This window comes from Rana temporaria, chromosome 1 (genome assembly GCF_905171775.1).
Source record: "Rana temporaria chromosome 1, aRanTem1.1, whole genome shotgun sequence".
Lineage (NCBI taxonomy): Eukaryota > Metazoa > Chordata > Amphibia > Anura > Ranidae > Rana > Rana temporaria.
The window spans coordinates 685,175,080-685,188,121 of NC_053489.1; the positions used below are offsets into that span (position 1 = coordinate 685,175,080).

Here is a 13,042-nt window from a genome sequence, read left to right on the forward strand (position 1 = left end):
GGGAACGACGTCCATACTTAACATTGGCTGCGCCTCCTAATAGCAGGAGCAACGTTACGCCGAAAAAGCCTTAGGCCCCATACACACGGCCGAGGAACTCGACGTGCCAAACACATCGAGTTCCTCGGCCAGTTCAGTCCTGGAGCCGCTGAGGACCTCGGCGGGCCGAGTTCTCCCATAGAACAACGAGGAAATAGAGAACATGTTCTCTATTTCCTCGTCGAGCTCCTCGTCGGCTTCCTCGGCCGAAAGTGTACACACGGCCGGGTTTCTCGGCAGAATTCAGCCAGAAACTCGGTCGGAAGCTGAATTCTGCCGAGGAAACTGGACGTGTGTACGGGGCCTAACACCTCTCTCTCCCAGCCCTCCCGCCTCTCTCTCTCAGCCCTCCCTCCTATACCTCTCTCTCAGCCCTCCCTCCAACCAGCAAACTGAACAAAAAAAACTGTGCACATGTTGTACCAATTTATTTCTAAAAGCGCGCATGTGTGTGTGTGTGTGTGTGTGTGTGTGTATATATATATATACACACATGCATGTGTGTTTGAGCTTTGGGGTGCACCCTAATGTAATAGGCTGCGCACTATGTATGTATGTGATATAGGGGCCTTAGATTGTAAGCTCCTTGGGGGAGGGGCTGATGTGATTGGGTAGTGTTGGTAATTTGTTGGTGTTGTATATACAACTGTAATAAAATACATTTTTGTTTTATATAATGAAATAAAATTCCCAATGTTTTTATCCATGTATCAGTCTGAATATCGGCATGTGACAAATATCCGCTTATCTTATTTTTGGGGATTTTGTAACATTAATTTCCTCCGCCGCCTTCATTTCTCTACAATCTGTGGTGACCACACTTCAGTAATGATATGAACTGCACTGCATTATATCACATGTGACCCTAATGTCCCTTTCCAGGACTATCGGATGGAGCTTCTGTAAAGTGCCGCAGGGGGGCAAAGAATGTCGCATGCAACGATGGGCCCCGGAAGGAAGAATATGAGAAGGAAATAATCTGCCGAAATCTGATCATTACTAATAAATCCCGGGAACTCAAATGCAGAATAAAGAAGAGACGAGCACCGGACCAGAAATGTGAGATTTACTAAACCCCCTCTACATATCTGCCCTCAGATGACAGCTTAACCACATCCCGCCCGGCCCAGAGCAGAATGAAGGCCAGGCGGTGGCTTCTTTATCTTGACTGGCCGAGGCGTGATGAGCGGCGATCGTTAGTGCGGTGAGTCGCTCTGACACGCCACATCTCCGATCTTGGTAAAGAGCCTATGATGTAGGCTCTTTACCATGTGATCAGCTGTATCCAATCACAGCTGATCATAGTGCTGGTTATTGGCTCTCCTCTATTCGCGCTGACAGGGTGTGACTAGAGGAGAGCCAATAAGTGTCTCTCCTGACCTGGGGGGTGGGGGTTTGAGATGATTATCAGTGCAGACCCATCAGCGGTGTCCATCTACAGTGACAATCTGTGCCCACCAGGGATGCCAAACAGTGCCCATCAATAATGCCTGTCGGTGACTCCTCATTTCTTTGTATATCTGTATTGGTTTTCCATATAAACACATTATAACTTTAATACATAACATTCAAAAATAAAATTATTAATAGTGCCCATCAGTGTAGCTTCCTCAGTGCCCATCAGTGCCACCTATAAGTACCCATCAGTGCCACCTATCAGTGTAGCTTCCTCAGTGCCCTTCAGTGCCACCTATCAGTGCCCATCAGTGAAGAAGAAAACCTACTTGTTTCTGTTTCAATATTCTTATTGGAAGTTTTATATAAAAATAAAAAATAACATTAGAAAGGAGAGTGACAAACAGTCCTTGTCACTCTCCAATTGTTCAACAATATAACTACTTAACCAGTTCAGCCCCGGAAGAATTTACCCCTTCCTAACCAGAGCACTTTTTGCGATTCGGCACTGCGTCGCTTTAGCTGACAATTGCGCGGTCGTGCGATGTGGCTCCCAAACAAAATTAACATCCTTTTTATCCCCACAAATAGAGATTTCTTTTGGTGGTATTTGATCTCCTCTGATGTTCATCTTCTGCCCAATCAGATAAAAGGCCGAACCAGAGAAGGGCTCCTTTCACACTGGGGCGTTTTTCAAGCGTTTTTCGAGGGTTATTCAAGCGTTATTCAAGCGTTTTTTGAACGTTATTCAAGCGTTTTTTGAGCGTTATTCAAGCATTTTTCGAGCGTTATTCAAGAGTTATTCGAGCGTTATTCAAGCGTTATTCAATCGTTATTCAAGCGTTTTTCGAGCGTTATTCGAGCGTTATTCAAGAGTTATTCGAGCGTTATTCAAGTGTTTTTCGAGCGTTATTCAAGCGTTTTTCGAGTGTTATTCAAGCGTTATTCAAGCGTTTTTCGAGTGTTATTCAGGCGTTATTCGAGCGTTATTCAAGCGTTTTTCGAGCGTTATTCAAGAGTTATTAGAGCATTATTCAAGAGTTATTCGAGCGTTATTCAAGCGTTTTTCGAGTGTTATTCAAGCGTTATTCGAGCGTTATTCAATCATTTTTCGAGCTTTATTCAAGCGTTATTCGAGCGTTATTCAATAATTTTTTGAGCGTTTTTCGAGCATTATTCGAGTGTTATTCAAGCATTTTTTGAGCGTTTTTCGAGCATTATTCAAGCGTTATTCAAGCGTTTTTCGAGCGTTATTCAAGCGTTATTCAAGCGTTTTTCGAGCGTTATCCAAGCGTTATTCAAGCGTTATTCAAGCGTTTTTCGAGCGTTATTCAAGCGTTTTTCGAGTGTTATTCAAGCGTTATTCGAGCGTTATTCAAGCGTTATTCAAGAGTTAATCAAGTTTTATTCAAGCGTTTTTCGAGCGTTATTCAAGCGTTAATCAAGCGTTATTCAAGCGTTATTCAAGCGTTATCCAAGCGTTATCCAAGCGTTATTCAAGCGTTATTCAAGCGTTTTTCGAGCATTATTCAAGCGTTATTCGAGCGTTATTCAAGCGTTTTTCGAGGGTTATTCAAGCGTTATTCGAGCGTTATTCAAGCGTTTTTCGAGCGTTATTCAAGTGTTATTCGAGCGTTATTCAATCGTTTTTCGAGCGTTTTTCAAGCATTTTTCGAGGGTTATTCAAGCGTTTTTTGAGCATTATTCGAGCGTTATTCAAGCGTTTTTCGAGCGTTATTCGAGCGTTATTCAAGCGTTTTTCGAGCATTATTCAAGAGTTATTCGAGCGTTATTCAAGCGTTTTTCGAGCGTTATTCAAGCGTTTTTTGAGCGTTATTCAATCGTTATTCAAGCGTTATTCAAGCGTTTTTCGAGCGTTATTCAAGCGCTATTCGAGCGCTATTCAAGCGTTATTCGAGCGTTATTCAAGCGTTATTCGAGCGTTATTCGAGCGTTATTCGAGCGTTATTCAAGCGTTTTTCGAGCGTTATTCAAGAGTTATTAGAGCGTTATTCAAGAGTTATTCGAGCGTTATTCAAGCGTTTTTCGAGTGTTATTCAAGCGTTATTCGAGCGTTATTCAATCATTTTTCGAGCTTTATTCAAGCGTTATTCGAGCGTTATTCAATCATTTTTTGAGCGTTTTTCGAGCATTATTCGAGTGTTATTCAAGCATTTTTTGAGCGTTTTTCGAGCATTATTCAAGCGTTATTCAAGCGTTTTTCGAGCGTTATTCAAGCGTTATTCAAGCGTTTTTCGAGCGTTATCCAAGCGTTATCCAAGCGTTATTCAAGCGTTATTCAAGCGTTTTTCGAGCGTTATTCAAGCGTTTTTCGAGTGTTATTCAAGCGTTATTCGAGCGTTATTCAAGCGTTATTCAAGAGTTATTCAAGTTTTATTCAAGCGTTTTTCGAGCGTTATTCAAGCGTTAATCAAGCGTTATTCAAGCGTTATTCAAGCGTTATCCAAGCGTTATCCAAGCGTTATTCAAGCGTTATTCAAGCGTTTTTCAAGCATTATTCAAGCGTTATTCGAGCGTTATTCAAGCGTTTTTCGAGGGTTATTCAAGCGTTTTTCGAGCGTTATTCAAGTGTTATTCGAGCGTTATTCAATCGTTTTTCGAGCGTTTTTCAAGCATTTTTCGAGGGTTATTCAAGCGTTTTTTGAGCATTATTCGAGCGTTATTCAAGCGTTTTTCGAGCGTTATTCGAGCGTTATTCAAGCGTTTTTCGAGCATTATTCAAGAGTTATTCGAGCGTTATTCAAGCGTTTTTCGAGCGTTATTCAAGCGTTTTTCGAGCGTTATTCAATCGTTATTCAAGCGTTATTCAAGCGTTATTCGAGCGTTATTCAAGCGCTATACGAGCGCTATTCAAGCGTTATTCGAGCGTTATTCAAGCGTTATTCGAGCGTTATTCGAGCGTTATTCAAGCGTTATTCAAGAGTTATTCAAGCGTTATTCGAGCATTATTCAAGCGTTATTCGAGCGTTATTCAATCGTTATTCAATCGTTTTTCGAACGTTATTCAAGCGTTTTTCGAACGTTATTCAAGCGTTATTCGAGCGTTTTTCGAGCGTTATTCAAGTGATATTCGAGTGTTATTCGAGCCTTATTCAAGCGTTATTCAAGAGTTATTCAAGCGTTATTCGAGCATTATTCAAGCGTTATTCGAGCGTTATTCAATCGTTATTCAATCGTTTTTCGAACGTTATTCAAGCGTTATTCGAGCGTTATTCAAGCGTTATTCGAGCGTTATTCAAGCGTTATTCAAGCGTTATTCGAGCGTTATTCAAGAGTTATTCGAGCGCTATTCAAGCGTTATTCGAGCGTTATTCAAGCGATATTCGAGCGTTATTCAAGCGCTATTCGAGCGTTATTCAAGCGTTATTCAAGCGTTATTCGAGCGTTATTCAAGCGTTATTCGAGCGTTATTCAAGCGTTATTCAAGCGTTTTTCGAGTGTTATTCAAGAGTTATTCGAGCGTTATTCAAGCGTTATTCAAGCGTTATTCAATCGTTTTTCGAGTGTTATTCAAGCGTTATTCAATCGTTTTTCGAGTGTTATTCAAGCGTTATTCAAGTGTTATTCGAGCGTTATTCAAGAGTTATTCGAGCGTTATTCAAGCGTTATTCAAGTGTTATTCGAGCGTTATTCAAGCGTTATTCAAGTGTTATTCGAGCGTTATTCAAGAGTTATTCGAGCGTTATTCAAGAGTTATTCGAGCTTTATTCAAGTGTTATTCGAGCGTTATTCAAGAGTTATTCGAGCGTTATTCAAGAGTTATTCGAGCGTTATTCAAGTGTTATTCGAGCGTTATTCAAGAGATATTCAATCGTTTTTCGAGTGTTATTCAAGCGTTATTCAATCGTTTTTCGAGTGTTATTCAAGCGTTATTCAAGTGTTATTCGAGCGTTATTCAAGAGTTATTCGAGCGTTATTCAAGTGTTATTCGAGCGTTATTCAAGTGTTATTCGAGCGTTATTCAAGAGTTATTCGAGCTTTATTCAAGTGTTATTCGAGCGTTATTCAAGTGTTATTCGAGCGTTATTCAAGAGTTATTCAAGCATTTTTCGAGTGTTATTCAAGCGTTTTTCGAGCGTTATTCGAGCGTTATTCAAGCGTTTTTCGAGCATTATTCAAGAGTTATTCGAGCGTTATTCAAGCGTTTTTCGAGCGTTATTCAAGCGTTTTTCGAGCGTTATTCAATCGTTATTCAAGCGTTATTCGAGCGTTATTCAAGCGCTATACGAGCGCTATTCAAGCGTTATTCGAGCGTTATTCAAGCGTTATTCGAGCGTTATTCGAGCGTTATTCGAGCGTTATTCAAGCGTTATTCAAGAGTTATTCAAGCGTTATTCGAGCATTATTCAAGCGTTATTCGAGCGTTATTCAATCGTTATTCAATCGTTTTTCGAACGTTATTCAAGCGTTTTTCGAACGTTATTCAAGCGTTATTCGAGCGTTTTTCGAGCGTTATTCAAGTGATATTCGAGTGTTATTCGAGCCTTATTCAAGCGTTATTCAAGAGTTATTCAAGCGTTATTCGAGCATTATTCAAGCGTTATTCGAGCGTTATTCAATCGTTATTCAATCGTTTTTCGAACGTTATTCAAGCGTTATTCGAGCGTTATTCAAGCGTTATTCGAGCGTTATTCAAGCGTTATTCAAGCGTTATTCGAGCGTTATTCAAGAGTTATTCGAGCGCTATTCAAGCGTTATTCGAGCGTTATTCAAGCGATATTCGAGCGTTATTCAAGCGCTATTCGAGCGTTATTCAAGCGTTATTCAAGCGTTATTCGAGCGTTATTCAAGCGTTATTCGAGCGTTATTCAAGCGTTATTCAAGCGTTTTTCGAGTGTTATTCAAGAGTTATTCGAGCGTTATTCAAGCGTTATTCAAGCGTTATTCAATCGTTTTTTCGAGTGTTATTCAAGCGTTATTCAATCGTTTTTCGAGTGTTATTCAAGCGTTATTCAAGTGTTATTCGAGCGTTATTCAAGAGTTATTCGAGCGTTATTCAAGAGTTATTCGAGCTTTATTCAAGTGTTATTCGAGCGTTATTCAAGAGTTATTCGAGCGTTATTCAAGAGTTATTCGAGCGTTATTCAAGAGTTATTCGAGCGTTATTCAAGTGTTATTCGAGCGTTATTCAAGAGATATTCAATCGTTTTTCGAGTGTTATTCAAGCGTTATTCAATCGTTTTTCGAGTGTTATTCAAGCGTTATTCAAGTGTTATTCGAGCGTTATTCAAGAGTTATTCGAGCGTTATTCAAGTGTTATTCGAGCGTTATTCAAGTGTTATTCGAGCGTTATTCAAGAGTTATTCGAGCTTTATTCAAGTGTTATTCGAGCGTTATTCAAGTGTTATTCGAGCGTTATTCAAGAGTTATTCAAGAGTTATTCAAGCGTTATTCAAGCATTTTTCGAGTGTTATTCAAGCGTTATTCAAGCGTTATTCGAGCGTTATTCAAGCGTTTTTTGAACGTTATTCAAGCGTTTTTTGAACGTTATTCGAGCGTTATTCAAGCGTTATTTGAGCGTTATTCAAGCGTTATTCGAGCGTTATTCAATCATTTTTCGAGCGTTATTCAAGCGTTTTTCGAGTGTTATTCAAGCGTTATTCGAGTGTTATTCGAGCGTTATTCAAGAGTTATTCGAGCGTTATTCAAGAGTTATTCGAGCGTTATTCAAGAGTTATTCGAGCGTTATTCAAGTGTTATTCGAGCGTTATTCAAGAGATATTCAATCGTTTTTCGAGTGTTATTCAAGCGTTATTCAATCGTTTTTCGAGTGTTATTCAAGCGTTATTCAAGTGTTATTCGAGCGTTATTCAAGAGTTATTCGAGCGTTATTCAAGTGTTATTCGAGCGTTATTCAAGTGTTATTCGAGCGTTATTCAAGAGTTATTCGAGCTTTATTCAAGTGTTATTCGAGCGTTATTCAAGTGTTATTCGAGCGTTATTCAAGAGTTATTCAAGAGTTATTCAAGCGTTATTCAAGCATTTTTCGAGTGTTATTCAAGCGTTATTCAAGCGTTATTCGAGCGTTATTCAAGCGTTTTTTGAACGTTATTCAAGCGTTTTTTGAACGTTATTCGAGCGTTATTCAAGCGTTATTTGAGCGTTATTCAAGCGTTATTCGAGCGTTATTCAATCATTTTTCGAGCGTTATTCAAGCGTTTTTCGAGTGTTATTCAAGCGTTATTCGAGTGTTATTCAAGCGTTATTCGAGCGTTATTCAAGCATTATTCAAGCGTTATTTGAGTGTTATTCGAGCGTTATTCAATCGTTATTCAAGCGTTTTTCAAGTGTTAGGCCCCTTTCAGACTGGGGCGGGAGCCGCGGTGGCGGTATAACGCCTCTAAAAATACCGCCGAGATTGCCGCGGGAATCAGCCGCTAGCGGTGCGGTATTAACCCCCGCTAGCGGCCGATAAAGGGTTAATACCGCCCGCAATGCGCCTCTATAGAGGCGCATTGCGGGCGGTATTGCCGCAGTTTCCCATTGTTTTCAATGGGAAGGAGTGGTGAAGGAGCGGTATACACGCCGCTCCTCTCACATGCTGCTGACAGGAGATTTTTTGGTCTCCTGCCAGCGCATCGCCTCAGTGTGAAAGCTCTCGGGCTTTCACATTGAGTCTGCAGTGAAGGAGCGTTATTCAAGCGTTTTTCGAGCGTTATTCGAGCGTTATTCAAGCGTTATTTGAGCGTTATTCAAGCGTTTTTCGAGCGTTATTCAAGCGTTATTCGAGCGTTATTCAAGCGTTTTTTGAGCAAAGCCTCATCTGCAATCCCAATGTGCTGGTAAAGCACCGCTAAGACCTTAACGTTTTAGGGCGTTTTTGTAGGGTGAGGCGTTTTTACAGCGCTTTCAATTCATTTCAATGGAGAGGGGCGTTTTTGGAGCGTCTTTTTTTCAAAAGCTGCTCCAAAGATGCCGCTTGCAGGACTCAGTGTGAAAGGGTCCATTGAGATGCATGGAGAGCGTTTTATGAGCATTTTAATAGCGCTATTTTTAACGCTAAAAAGCTGTAAAAACGCTTCAGTGTGAAAGGGGTCTATGGGAAAGGAGAGATGGCCTACAAAATGTTAGATGTTGATCTTTGTAACGTGACTTTCAGAGGAACTAAAAAGTAACGTGTGGAGGAGCTGTGTAAACTCTGCTTTGTTCTAATGTTTTAAGGTAACGAAAACGGCGATTCTTCCGACGAAGAAGGTGGTGATTCTACTGGAAAAAAGGACCATGTTGATGATGGTGATGATGTTGGAGACAAAGAGAAATTTAGGTGAGAAAAAGATTATCTCGCTTGTAATCCAACATTCCCATAGGACCGTTATGCCGCGTACACGCGGTCGGAATTCCTGACAACAAACGTTCGATGTGAGCTTTTAGTCGGAAATTCCGTGGGATGGGGTTGGTTTTCCTCCAGTGCTCATACATGAGTGGATTTTGCATGATCTGCATCAAGACCCGAGCAGGTTTGGGCTATCTGCTATCCGCCATTGTTCAATAGTCATACCAGACTGCAACAATGTATCAAAATCATTTCTATTGAAATATAAAAAAAACGAAACAGATCATTGGGGGGGGGGGGGGGGGGTTTGCAGGAAATAGAGGCGCTTCTGAACCTTCCTTATCAGATATGAGGTGTTCAGGCTCCAGATAAATAAAGGTCATGTTCTCCTCCAAAAATAAGCCAAAATACGTGATCTGATGTGTTTCTCATCTACTTCTCTATTTGCTTTAAAACCACACAAATGATCTTATCCTCATTTCCTCTGCTGGAAGAAGGTAAACGCGCCCTCGGCTCTGTCTGTATGGGTCACAACGCTGAGTATCTGTACTACGCCCCCCCCCCCCCCCCCAGGGTAAAGGGAGGGCATATTTCTGTTCTGTTTCAAATGCAGGTTTATGTATGGACTTACAGTACCTTGAAAAAGTATTCATACCCCTTGAAATTCTCCCACATTTTGTCATGTTACCAAAAATGTAAATGTTTTTTTATTGGGATTTTATGTGATAGACCAACACAAAGTGTCACATATTTGTGAAGTGGAAGGAAAATGATAAATGATACAAATAATTATGTGAAAAGTGTGTGGGGGAGGGGTATTTGTATGGACACCCCCCCCCCCCGGAGTCAATACTTTGTAGAACCCCCTTTCTCTCTAAGTCTTTTTGGGGGTGTCTCTACCAGCTTTGCCCATCTAGAGAGGGACATTTCTCCTCCATTCTTCTTCTCTGTAAAATATCTCAGGCTCTGTCAGATTGGATGGAGAGCGTCTGTGATCAGCAATTTTCAAGTCTTGCCACAGATTCTCAATGGGATTTAGGTCTGGACTGTGACTGGGCCATTCTAACACATGAATGGGCTTTGATCTAAATAGGCCATTGATATTTATTTATTTATATATTTATTGTATGTATTTATTGTACTTATATAGCACCGTTAATTTAATGGTCTATTGATATTTATTTATTTATATATTTATTTTATTTATTTATTGTACTTATATAGCCCTGTCAATTTAATAGGCTATTGATATTTATATATTTTTGATTTTTATTTTGTTATTGTACCTATATAGAGCTGTCAATTTAATGGGCTATTGATATTTATTTATTTATATATTTATTTTATTTATTTATTGTACTTATATAGAGCTGTCAATTTAATGGGCTATTAATATTTATTTCTCTATACATTTATTTATTTTATTTATTTATTGTACTTATATAGCGCCGCCAATTTAATGGGCTATTGATATTTATTGTACTTATATATTTATTTTATTTATTTATTGTACTTGTATATTTATTTTATTTATTTATTGTACTTATATAGCGCCGTCAATTTAATGGGCTATTGCTATTTATTGTACTTATATATTTATTCTATTTATTTATTGTACTTATATAGCACCGTTAATTTAATGGTCTATTGATATTTATATATTTTTGATTTTATTTTGTTATTGTACCTATATAGCGCCGTCAATTTAATGGGCTATTGATATTTATTTATTTATATATTTATTTTATTTATTTATTGTACTTATTTATTTATTGTACTTATATATTTATTTTATTTATTTATTGTACTTATATAGTGCTGTCAAGTTTAGGAGCTATTGATATTTTTATTTATATATTTATTTTATATATTTATTTATTTATTGTACTTATATATTTATTTAATTTATTTGTTGTACTTATATAGCGCCATCAATTTAATGGGCTATTGATATTTATTTATTTATATATTTATTTTATTTATTTATATATTTATTTTATTTATTTATTGTACTTATTTATTTATTGTACTTATTTATTTATTTTATTTATTTATTGTACTTATATAGCGCCGTCAATTTAATGGGCTATTGATATTTATTTATTTATATATTTATTTTATTTATTTATATATTTATTTTATTTATTTATTGTACTTATTTATTTATTTATTTATTATACTTATTTATTTATTTTATTTATTTATTGTACTTATATAGCGCCGCCAATTTATTGGGCTATTGATATTTATTTATTTATATATTTATTTGATTTATTTATTGTACTTATTTATTTATTTTACTTATATATTTATTTTATGTGTTTATTGTACTTATATAGCACCGCCAATTTAATGGGCTATTGATATTTATTTATTCTCTTGTAACCAGCACAACACACATCCTCCTCCCATGCCTGGCCTTGGTGGTGATTCTGGTGATCTGCTCTTTTCTTCTTTGGTCGGCGAATCGTAAAAATCAACGTAAGGAAAATAACGATTCTAATGTGTAATCAGTGATATTTTCTCATAGGGAGCGAGAGATCCTCATCTATGTGTTCCCGCTGAGAGAACGACCGTTTCATTCCAGCTAAGAGATGATTTCTGATTGGTTCATCGGTCATTGTACGCCATTCATGTACTTCAGATCCCATCTGCTTTCCTATGTTTCTGTAATCAGTGGGCTAGATTCACATACCTTTTGCGGCGGCGTATCTCCAGATACGCCGCCGTAATTTGAAATCCGCGCCCGCGTAGCGTTATGCCGATTCTCAAAGGCAGTTACGCTGAAAAAATAGGCTTCCTCCACCGACGTAACTTGATTGCGGCGGCGTAGAATTGTGTGCAATATAACTTTGGCCGCTGGGTGGCGCTTCCGTTGTTGTCGGCGTAGAATATGCTAATTCCCTAGATACGCCAATTCACAAACGTACGTGCGCCCGGCGTTCGTTTTTTACGTTGTTTGCGTTATGGCTTTTTCGGCGTAAGGTTGCTCCTGCTATTTGGTGGCGCAGCCAATGTTAAGTATGGACGTCGTTCCCGCCTTCGAAATTTGAATTTTTTACGTCGTTTGCGTAAGTCGTTCGCGAATAGGGCTGGACGTAAATTTACGTTCACGTCGAAACCAATACGTCGTTGCGCCGTACTTGGAAGCAATGCACACTGGGATATGTACACGGACGGCGCATGTACAAAACGTCAATCACGTCGGGTCATCATAAATTTAAATAAAACACGCCCCCCCTTCCACATTTGAATTACGCGCGCTTACGCCTGACCCTTTTACGATACGCCGCCGCAACTTGCGGAGCAAGTGCTTTGTGAATACAGCACTTGCTCCTGTAAGTTACGGCGGCGTAGCGTAAATACGCGGACATACGTGAATCTACCCCAGTATTTATTATACATGTAGGGGGGCGCAGACATCTTTCTTTATTACATAGACATGTTGGACTTCCTTCTTAGTAGAGAAGAACTTTATCAATAAACATCCAATGAAAACATCTCCCCATGCAGCTAGTTTAAGCAGAAGCTGTTTTACAAGGATACTGACTGCACTGGGGTAGATTCAATAAGATTTGCGCAGTTTTTACGTAGGCGCAGGGCACCGTTTTTGCCCTGCGCCCCCGCAAATTATCTGCGCTACCCTCGATTCACGGAGCATTAGCTCCGTAAATTGCGTGGGCGCTCCGGCAAAATGCCCGGCGTAAGCGCGCGCAATTTAAATGATCCCGTAGGGGGCAGGAATCATTTAAATTAGGCGCGTTCCCGCGCCGATCGTAGGGTGCATGCTCCGTCGGGAAACTTTCCCGACGTGCATTGCGGCAAATGACGTCGCAAGGACGTCATTTGCTTCAAAGTGAACGTGAATGGCGTCCAGCGCCATTCACGGTTCACTTACGCAAAGTACGTAAAATTTGAATTTCGCGACGCGGGAACGACGGGTATACGTAACATGGGCTGCCCCTGCTAATAGCAGGGGCAGCCTTGCGCGAAAACCGCCGTACGTAAACAACGTAACTTGCGTACGCAGGGCTCACGCAACGTTGTGAATCGGCGTTAGTATGCAATTTGCATACTATACGCTGAGCACAACGGGAACGCCACCTAGCGGCCATCGCAAGAATGCAGCCTAAGATATGCGGGCATAAGAGCCTTATGCCGCGCATATCTTAGGCTGCAGTCGGCGTAATGAGGTTCCTGAATCAGGAGCAGTCGTTACGCCGGCGCAAGTAAGCAATTGCGCTGCGTAACCTATGGTTACACAGGCGCAATTGCTTCTTGAATCCGGCCCAGTATTTATTATTTCTGTAGATG

General features: G+C 39.5%; 1 protein-coding gene across 2 annotated transcripts in view; it reads left to right on the forward strand.

The window, feature by feature from the left end:
• The window catches only part of LOC120924703, a 29,722-nt gene that overhangs the window by 3,654 nt on the left and 13,026 nt on the right, over nt 1-13,042 (forward strand). The window contains exons 2-4 of one of the 2 annotated variants that reach the window (XM_040335717.1): nt 922-1,098; nt 8,617-8,719; nt 11,118-11,209. In XM_040335717.1, the coding sequence (XP_040191651.1) occupies nt 922-1,098; nt 8,617-8,719; nt 11,118-11,209 (372 nt within the window). The remainder of the gene's footprint in view (nt 1-921; nt 1,099-8,616; nt 8,720-11,117; nt 11,210-13,042) is intronic. The other variant, XM_040335718.1, reaches the window with a different exon arrangement.